Source organism: Panthera uncia, unplaced genomic scaffold, assembly GCF_023721935.1.
Source record: "Panthera uncia isolate 11264 unplaced genomic scaffold, Puncia_PCG_1.0 HiC_scaffold_1149, whole genome shotgun sequence".
Lineage (NCBI taxonomy): Eukaryota > Metazoa > Chordata > Mammalia > Carnivora > Felidae > Panthera > Panthera uncia.
This window is the reverse complement of record NW_026057754.1, coordinates 2,574-12,883: the sequence shown is the minus strand read 5'-3', so window position 1 is coordinate 12,883 and position 10,310 is coordinate 2,574. Positions and strand designations below refer to the sequence as shown.

General features: G+C 42.7%; 1 protein-coding gene across 1 annotated transcript; it reads right to left on the bottom strand.

The window, feature by feature from the left end:
* Window positions 1-434: 434 nt before the first annotated feature.
* Window positions 435-9,443, bottom strand: LOC125916782 (von Willebrand factor A domain-containing protein 3B-like). Its single transcript, XM_049623075.1, has 4 exons — window positions 9,303-9,443; window positions 4,484-4,608; window positions 2,892-3,029; window positions 435-561 (listed from the first exon to the last, which is right to left on the bottom strand). The coding sequence occupies exons 2-4, from the start codon at window positions 4,520-4,522 to the stop codon at window positions 457-459; spliced, it is 282 nt and encodes a 93-aa protein (XP_049479032.1). The 5' UTR covers window positions 4,523-4,608; window positions 9,303-9,443; the 3' UTR covers window positions 435-456.
* Window positions 9,444-10,310: the final 867 nt, after the last annotated feature.

Below are 10,310 nucleotides of genomic sequence, written 5' to 3'. Positions count from 1 at the left end.
CAGTAAAATAATGTTGCATTTGAGATTAGAAGCAGACAGACAAATAGTCAGCAAGTAAGAGGTGCGATGTTGAAGGAATAATAATCATAAAACCACATTTTAGGGGCACCTAGGTGCCTCAGTTGGTTAAGTGTCCGACTTTGGCTCAGGTCATGATCATGCGGTCTGTGAGTTCGAGCCCCGTGTTGGGCTCTATGCTGGCAGCTCGGAGCCTGAAGCCTGTTTTGGATTCTGTGTCTCCCTCTCTCTGCCCCTCCCCTGCTCGCGCTCTGTCTCTCTCTCTCAAAAGTAAACAAACGTTAAAACAAAAACAAAATAACCACATTTTAAGCAGGAGGTCCTCCACTTCTGCTTTTCTCCCCAAGTATTTATAGAGATCATGAATCTCAACCCAGAAACAGATTAAAGGTGCAAAGATATAAATAAAATTCAGGGAGTATAAAAAGTTGGGTCTACTTACACTTTTGGATCCTCCTGAATTGGGGGTGATTTTATATGAGAGCAAGAGAGAGCATACTTGTTTTGGCTGATCTTAATAAGTGCACTCCGAGGGCAAAATTCCTGTAATAATACCAAAAGGGTTCACACAAATTAAGTCAGAAATGTCCACAATTTAGATGTAATTTTGTTTAGCTCAACCCATTATAAGAGCTGCTAGCCACTCTCCTATTCAGAGTGACATTTAAGAGGGCAGTCAAATTGCAAAACCTAGCTTGATAATCACATGCTGAATGAAAGTCATCGCTGAGTGCTCTCATTTCTCGTTTCTCATGTCTCCATATCCTGGATCACATGCCAAGGCCATCCACACAAGATGCACATGACTGCCCACGCACATGCCCATGCATGCCCACACATCCCTCAACAGAACCACCTTCCTTTCTACCTTTACTTCAGCCTTGGCCACCTCTTTCCTGGACTCAGAAACTATAACCACCACCCCGGGCTTAATGTGCCGCCATCAGCCCCATGAATCTCTATCAGAATGGTCTTCAATGTCTATCCCCCTGACCATGCTGCTTTAGTCTCTAGGGCCTTACTGTCCTGTGGGTAAATTCCAAGGTCCCTCCTGGACTTTGAAGCTCTTTCTCAGGGATCAACTCTCCTCACACCCTAGGGCATGCTCAGGGACATCTCTTCAAATGTCCCTTGATTTGCTTTCCCCTCTCTTGCCTAGGAGACATCCCCAGAGCTGGTGCTGCATATCAGAAAAGCTTCCTGCGATAGGGTGCCTGGGTGGCTCAATTGGCTAAGGGTCCAACTTTGGCTAAGGTCATGATCTCACGGTCTGTGAGTTCGAGCCCCACATCGGGTTCTGTGCTGACAGCTCGGAGCCTGGAGCCTGCTTCGTATTCTGTCTCCCTCTCTCTCTGCCCCTCCCCTGCTCATGTTCTGTCTCTCTGTTGCTGTTTCTCTCAAAAAATAAATATTAAACATTAAAAAGAAAAAAGCTTCCAGCCTGCTGCCCTGCCAGGTGTCTGTTTATTGTCATCTAAATAGCTCTCGGAAAGTCTATTTTCTCAGTTTTTTTTCCCCCCCTGGGTTGATGAGAAGGTGCCCCTTTCTCTTTCTTGTTCTGTCAGATTGGATACAGTGCTTCTAGGGCCTCTGGCTCTCCTGGTCTTCACTTCTTGCCCTTAATTTTAAATTTTATTTACCATGACTCCTCCTCTGATGAATACACCTCATATTATAGTCAAGAATTGACTGGTTATTTGTATTCTGTATACTAGACAGTTGGGCAAAGAGATTTATTCAGAATGTAGGCTGTGGAGCCAGACTGCCTGGGTTCAAATGCCCATTGTCCCACTTACCCTGTATGTGACTTAATCTCTCTGCTTCAGTTTCTTTATCTCAAAACGGGGATAGTAAATGTACCTGCTCACAGTGTTTTGAGCATTCAATTGTTCATTACATACAAAGTACCTGGATTAGTATATGTGGCACATAGTAGGTGCTTAATAAAGTTAGCCACTAGTATTTTGCTTCTTCCTTTTTGCTTGCTGGTCTAATTTCCAGGCATATTAAATGGTCCATCAAGACAATGTTATTTCCATTAGCAACGTTATTCATTTAAGAATTTAAAAAAGCAATTTTGAGAACCTTCATCAGGTGCTGTGCTGGGGTACAAAGATGAATAGGTCACAGTCCCTGCCTTCCTGCCTTTAAGGAACTGGGAGGTTGGTAAGGAAGCCAGTGTGGGAAGAGGGACCCCTGAGGTCCTCAGCAGGAAGTTAGGCAGAGTCTTTCTGGTGACAGGAGTTTCTGTGGAAAGAAGATAGGGAGGGTGGTCCAGGAAGAGGGAAAGATTAGGGGCTTAGAGAAGCCAACAGTGTTCAGGAAGCAGTGAGTCTTCCACAGGGCTGGGGCCATGATGGGATCAGGCTGGGCTTTTTCTTGAGGTTGATGAGAAGCATGTGTGCGTTGCGGGAAGGTGGTGGGGGGACATCAGGCAGACAAGTGACATCATCAGATCTGTAAACTAATGAAGGGCTTTCTAAAGCATTTAGGGAAATTCATAAGGAGGACAGGGAGGGGAATGTAAGGCCAGAACAGGCTAGTAGCAGCAGGCAAGGAAGAGAGAGAGAAAGGTGCTGTAGGAACCCGGGGAGGACAGTAAAAAACCGGCATGAGCCTCCCCAGCTGTCAAATGCGGAATGACAGCCAAAAAGGCCATTTGATGAAGGAGATAGGAGCCATGGTGACCTTACTAAGGGTAGATTTTGTGTTGAAGACTGGATGTGCAAAGGGAACATGTACAGCCAAGGAAATCATTCCTTCAGTACGTCTGGCAGAGCCAGGAAAGAGAGGCATTGCCCAGGAGAGTAGGGGTAAAAGAAGCTACCTTCTGCCTAGTGAGAAAGCCCTTTCCTCCCTGAAAGCCTACTTACTCTCCGGTTGTTACACTTCAAAACTGTGTAGAATTTATCTTCGGCCATATCCTGATTCGGAAGTGCTATGACAATGGCAGGGACATAGAAGTCAAATCCGTTGGGTATCACAATTTTGGCAAAGACATAATCTCCAACCTGTAGATGAGAACATCATGCCATAGCAAATATTTTAAAATACCCCAAGATGGTGAGCAAGTACTAATGCTACAATTCAAACACATATTTTTTTCTCTACTAAGAAAGAATCAATGGTTTCAAACTTCTCCAGGCTCACTGGGCCACACCCAGAATTCTGTGATCAGTTTGGGGGAGCCCCATTTTAGCAGGACTTCTTCACCTGACAAGGATCCTGGGGATGGCCAGCAAGATGCAAGATGGCCAGAGGTCTGGAAACCATATCCTACAAAGACTGGTTAAAGTAACCTATTTCACATAAAGACAAGGAGGGATACAAACAGTGTCCTCATTGATCTGAAGGGCCGTCACCAAAAGGAAAGGAGGTTTGTTTAATGTTGCCGCCAAGCACATGCCTGGAATCCATGGGCAAAAGTTACAAAGAGACAGCTTCTGGAAGAAGGGAGATCTTGTGAAGGGGCATGCAGAGGCTGTTGGGCACTTGTCAGATGGACAGGACCATCTGTCTGGGACAGAGTGCACCGACAGGTGCTCTGGGTCAGCTCGGGGAGGTGGCAGCAGACAACCAACATGGAATCCTGGGAGTGCTCACGGCGCTTTTCCTCCCAGCTCCCCGTCCAAGGAATGGCAGTGGTGGAAGTCTGGGAGGCTGTCGGTCTACTCTCTGGCCTGGGCACTGAGATGCAGGTAGTGGCAGGAGGATGGGACAGAGGCTGCACAGCTTTTATGAATTCATATGCAGAGGAGAGCACATCAGCCCAGCTCACCTGTGGAGTGCATGTTCAGGTGTAACTGCATTATGGCATCAAGGTCTGGCATTAACTGACTACAATGTCAAGGAAAGTGCTACTTCTGCCCTTGTTATTAAATCTGTTTTAATATAATCTTTTGCAGTTAAAAGTTTCAAGGGCAGTTGTTGGGGCACCTGGGTGGCTCAGTCAGTTAAGTGTCTGACTCTTGATTTCGGCTCAGGTTGTGATCTTGCAGTTCATGAGTTCGAGCCCCGCATCGGGCTCTGCACTGAGGCAGAGCCTGCTTGGGATTCTCTCCATCTCTCTCTGCCCCTTCACCACTTGCACATGCACTTTCTCTCTCAAAATAAATAAACTAAAAAAAAATAATAAAATAAAGTTTTAAGGGAGTTAGCAGTTATAGCAACTCCCTTCCACGACCATCTTCTGTAAAGTGACAAGGGCCACAGGTGCTAATGCAATCCAGTCTGTGCAGTCATGAGACTACCCAATAGGGGGTTAGCAGATGAAAACGGAGCAAGAAAGTCACCAGGCAAGAGGCCAGAGGAACAGGGGCCACTGCTTTTCCTGCTCAAACACAAGCTCCCAAGAGGAGCCCAACCAGATGTTTAGCAAAGGCCCAGCAGTGGCCTCACCATCCCATTATCCACAACTGTGGGGATGGTGGAAAGTGCCCCCAGAGAAGATTGCTGTAGCAGGTACCTGGAGCAGTGGGCAGGGCATGGCACCCCCGACAGGCATGATGAATGAGGTGGGCACAACCTTGGTGTCTCCATACCTGAAGCCCACCAGTGCATGGGTGGGGCTCACACACTTCTTCACAACCCCTGAAAGGAATCAGATTTAAAATATAAAGACAAATGATGCCTATTTCCTTAGGCTCACCCCATCTTGGCAATCCCAGTCATCTTCCTTGGATACAAACCGCACCTGCACCCCCACCTCAGCCAGAGGGCTCTCCTGTACTTAGGCTGGAGAAAAGGGAATGTGCCCCTGTTGAGGCCCTTGGCAAAAATGTGGCCCATTCTCAGCAGTCAGAAGACTGCAGAAATACTCCAAGTAGGTAGGTCAGTTCATGGGGTGAAAGACGCAGGAGTAGTTCTCAATCTATACTCCAAACAGGAATTGCTCTGGCTGGAGACTGGATCTTTTTACCTTTGGCTGTAAGAACTTTCTCATATTCACAGCCCAGTTTAAATTCCATCTCCTGAAAAAAGGCTTTAGCTTTGCTTCACCAAAAGCAGCCCCTCTACCTGCCCCACTCCCCTGAAAGTCATCTTGCACACCTATTCATCATATTCTCTCCTTCCTTCAGCCTCAGGTTTCTTTCTTGTCCCCTGTGCTAATTCTTGCCCTTATGAATTTCTGCTAAGGTTTCTAAATGGCTGTTAAAGTTTTATAATTGCAAGCAGCTCCCTTGATGCCCAGGAGAAGACAGGAGTTGTTTCTATCTCCTAAGAGAAGCTTTCACATGGGATGACAGAAAAACTCCTTACACGCACTTGACACTTCCCAATTCAGAAAATACTGTACATTACCATATGTAAAAATTTTTTAAAATGTTTATTTATTTTTGAGAGAGAGGGGGAGGGGGAGAGAGAGTGGGGGAGGAGCAGAGAGAGAGGGAGACACAGAATCCGAAGCAGGCTTCAGGCTCTGAGCCATCAGCACAGAGCCCGATGTGGGGCTCAAACTCATGAACCATGAGATCATGAGCTGAAGTCGGATGCTTAATCAACTGAGCCACCCAGGAACCCCTGTACATGACCATATTTAATCTACATAACAACCTTATAGGGATTCTAATTGTTTTAAATCTCATTCAGAAAGATAAAGATAAACTGAGGCTCAGAGAACTTCAGTGATTCCAGTCACATGGCTACTAGAGGAGAAAGGCAGACTTCAAATAAATAAAAACTTGGAATTTTCTGACCCTAAATCATTATACCCGAGAAGGTATTCAGGTCCCCCCTCCCACCTCTGCCACCTGCTTTTTTCTTCCATTATAACTTGCTTCTCTGGCACAGTGCAGAAAATTTTTGCAACTCAAGATTTTTCATCATCGTGAATTTCCTGAAGTAAATGCTTCTTGAAGGACAGGAAGGATGACCCAGTTCCTGCAAATAGGGACTTAAAATAAGGTATTGAAATGTATCTTCCTCCTTGCCTTTCATCATGCTGATGAGCCAGGCTATCAGCTTGTCACTTCCATTCTGAACAATGCAGTCATTCCTTAACTAGATAATCCACGCTGACCCTGGGAGAGAGTCAGCCACACAGAAATCCCTGCCCTGATTGCCAAGGACAGCAGCCACAACCAGGCCAGCTCTCCTCCAGGCCAGCTCTGCTCCAGCTCCTGGTCTGAAACAACAGACACTCTGATCCAGTCACTCCAAAGCCACCTACTACTGAGGTACATTTTAAAGCCAGATATTTTCCATTAGAAATGTTTAGCAGGCTTTGAATAGAAGTTCTCAGAAAAGGAGTCACCGATGAATATCATGCTTGTGCTCCACAAACCTCTATTTGGCCTTTTTTCCAAGGGAGAAATAGTAATGCACGGTGACCAGGTGATCTCAATTAGTGTCATTAATGAGGGTAGACGGACATCATGTGCCTCTGGATGGGATGCCCTAGCAATCTGTCCAGAAATACACACTCTGAGTCTAAGCTATCTGCGGAACATTCTATAAAGTAATTGACCTTACTCAACATCAGTATCATGGAAAATGATAGGAAAGGCTGGAAAATAATTCCAGATTAAAGAAGACTAAGGAGACACGTTAATTAAATGGAATACATGATTCTGTACTGGACCTATTCTAGAGACAAAAAATATAAAGCCAGAATTGGGACAGTTAACAAAATTGAAATATACAGATAAAAAGTAGTATAATAATGTTAAATTTCCTAAATCTTGTAACTTTATTATGATTATGTTAAGAGAGTACCCTTGTTCTTGAGAAATACAGACTGATGCATTAAGGGGTAATGGGGCACAACAATGTTGCCTAATCTCAAATAGTTCAGAAAAATAATGTGTATGTGTTGAGATAAGTAGAGAGAAAGAAAGGGAATAAAATAAAATAATAAATGTGGTAAAATAAACATGACAAAATTAAAAATTGGCAAATCTGGGTAAAGAGTATACAAAAGTTCTCTATTCTTGCAACTTTCCTTTAAGTCTGAAATTATTTTTTTAAGTCTATGATGGTAGGGATTAAGTCTATGATGGTAGGGTTGAAATTCCTGATTAAAGATTCATTGAGGGGAGAGGGAACAAAAACTAAGTACATCCAGTAACACATGCATTAGCATTTAATTGTCTGAGTCAGTGTTTACTAACGAGCCACTAATAGAAATGACTGATTATACGAGTAATGTATTTCCTCCAAACTGTCTTACTTGAGTTTAAACACAGCTGCAAATGAAAAATTCTGGAATAGCCAGATCCCATGCAACTGTTAGGGGGTCTGTGCTCTCTGCCTCTAATTGCACATTTAAAACAAAACAAAACAAAACAAAACAAAACAAAACAAAATAAAACAAAACAGGGCAATAATCATTGCTGACATGATCTCAGGCATTGCATGTGGCCCTGGTTATACCTGTTTCCTCTACTTCCCCACCTTGGCAGCAGTAGGTCTCTGGCATTTCTTGTCACACAGGGATGGTGCCAAGTGAAAGTTTGAGGCATTCTACTTTTCTCCAGAACCCTGGCCAGCAAATTGATACCAAGCCCTAATGCAGCCATTTGGAATTTAGTCCTTTCCTGCATTTCCATTCAACTGCCAAATTAGTCTCTGACCCCTCTCTAGGGCTCCAATTCAGAAAACCAAGTAAGGGGAGCTCTGCGTAATCCTCACCTCGCAAATCTGGGAAACAGAAGGTTTTCAGACCCTGCTCTTGAAAACAAGAGTTTCATGCCTTGGCTTATATGCTCATCTCAAATGCTCAGATCTGTATTTAATTACTCTCATCCAGTCAACTCCAAAGCACATTCAGCAAATTTCAAATAAAATATCCTAGCTGTCAGTTCTCCACACATGCCTACCAAAAACTAAAACTCCTGCTAAAGTATTCTTCCCATTAAAAAGATTTAATTAAATTTCATTAATAAAGGATGATTCTTTTCACTGGTGATTGACAGATAATGCCTATGCAAGACTGGCTATGTTTCTGTGGTATCATCTTCTTGCCCCATGGATCTTCCTAGGGCTTTTTTCCTAAGCTCTCTTTTCCCTTATAGGCCCTTACATGATATCAATGACACTTATGTGTTGATGTCTCAAAAATCTCTATCTCCAGACAGATTTCCTCTTGAGACTCTAGGTCCTTATCTCTAATTGCTTTTCTGACAACTTCAGCATTGGAAGCATTTGGAGATAGGGGCCTAGAGTCTCAAGAAGAAAATCTGTCTGGAGACAGATATTTTTGAGACATCAACACATAAGTAGTGTACCTACAATTCATCATGTTCCAGACACATCATTGTCTTCCAGTCCTTACCAACATCTCATGTAGGTACCACTATCTACCACATGGCCCAAACCAACCCACTCCATATCCACTCTTTACACAACAATGGGAGAGAGCTTTTGTGAACTTCAAGCGTGACTATGTTTTTCCTTGCTTTAAATGTGGCTCTCCAGTAAAATCCAAACTTCTTAACATAACCTTTTATGAATGGCCTCATACTTACCTCTCTGAAGACCTTTATTATTTCCTATCTTTCTTTGAATTCTAGGTTCCAGCCATACTCTGCTTTATTTTGCCAGATATAAAATGTTTTTCTCCACCTCTAGATACATATTATTTTCACTGTCTACAAAGCTCTCACTTGAACGTCACCTGGCTGATTCCTTCAGGATCACATGTCCCAGGAAATTCTTGGGAAAAGCTCTCAGGTTCAGCCACACTGGCCTCTTCCACCAATATGCACTCCAGCCTCAGGACTTTGCAGTGCTATTCCTTCTGCTCAGAACTCCCTCCCCCGAGATAATTTAATGACTTGCCTCTCCTTCTTTAAGTGTTACTCATACATCACTTTCCCCAGAAGCTCTTCATTGACCACCATATTTGAAATTGCAGCCTTTACCTTGACACTCTCAATTCCCTTTGTAGCTTGATTTTTCTCTACAGTACTATATCTGACACACTACACATTACATTTATTTGCTTGCTTGTCTGTGTCTCTCAGTAGAATGTAAACTCCATGAAGACAAGAATTTTCGTCTGCTTGCTCACTATGCGAGACCAACACTTTAGGAATATTACATACATAGAACATAATACATGTATAGTAAATTTTTTTACTAAACAAATGAAAGATGAAATATATTTTCTGGCTATTTCCCCCCCTACAAATATAAGTAGAAACCCATCATCATTTCATTTTAGAAGTAGAATATCTTAGTACAGCTTATGAAATGTAGTATTCTAGGGAAAGCACAGTTTAAGAACCTCAGGTCCCTGATATCATATTAGTTAACAAAAGAATCTTACAAAATAGATTATCTACCTGGAAAATAAAAGCCATTTTCATCACATCTTGCAATAACTTTCTGGCCTTTGAGAGGATCCAATTTTTTTGATTTGATTTTATTTGTTGGATTTCCTGGAGATTTCTGTTGCTAAAAAATATAAAACATTAATAATTGATTTAAAAAGTCAACACAGACAGTGAAAATCACAGATACAGGGTAGCCTGGGATTCTCTACTGAGAATTGCACTATCAAAAACTAGAGAATATACATATACTTTGTATAATCATTCTGGAGTACTTCCTGTTCTATGTTATTGGGAATAAGCTTTTAAAATTGAACTAATGGGGTGCCTGGGTGGCTTAGTTAAGCGTCTGACTTCAGCTCAGGTTATGATCTCATGGCTTGTGAGTTTGAGCCCCATGTCGGGCTCTGTGCTGACAGCTGGGAGCCTGGAGCCTGCTTAGGATTCTGTGTCTCCCTCTCTCTGCACCTCCCTTGCTCACACTCTGTCTCTCTCTCTCTCAAAAATAAATAAACATTAAAATAATTTTTAAATAATAAAATAAAATTGAACTGATATATGGGAACCAGTGTCTATAAGAAGTGAGACAGAATTTGCAGCCTAAGACTAATCAAAATGTTAACACATAAAAAAAGTCAACCTTTTCCAGAGAATTTAAACAGGATCCACGGTCTTAAAACATAATATTCAGTATATACAGATACAATCCAGAATACAACATACATACATACATACATACATACATACATTTATTTATTTATTTATTTATTTATTTATAATTATTTTAACATTTATTCATTTTTGAGAGACAGAGACAGAGCACAAGTGGGGAAGGGGCAGAGAGAGAGAGACACAGAGAGACAGAGACAGAGAGACAGAATCTGAAGCAGGCTCTAGGCTCTGAGCTGTTGGCACAGAGCCTGATGTGGGGCTAAAACCCACAAACCACGGGATCATGACCTGAGCTGAAGCTGGATGCTCAACTGACTAAAAGACCCAGGCACCTCTGCAACATACTTT

Bases quoted from the DNA above. Each gene is read 5' to 3' on its own strand.
- LOC125916782 (XM_049623075.1), bottom strand. From the start codon at position 4,522: ATGCCTGTCGGGGGTGCCATGCCCTGCCCACTGCTCCAG. The intron at 3,030-4,483 runs GTACCTGCTACA...TCTCATCTACAG, and splicing joins TGCCCTGCCCACTGCTCCAG to GTTGGAGATTATGTCTTTGC. The intron at 562-2,891 runs GTAAGTAGGCTT...GTATTATTACAG, and splicing joins TGAAGTGTAACAACCGGAGA to GAATTTTGCCCTCGGAGTGC.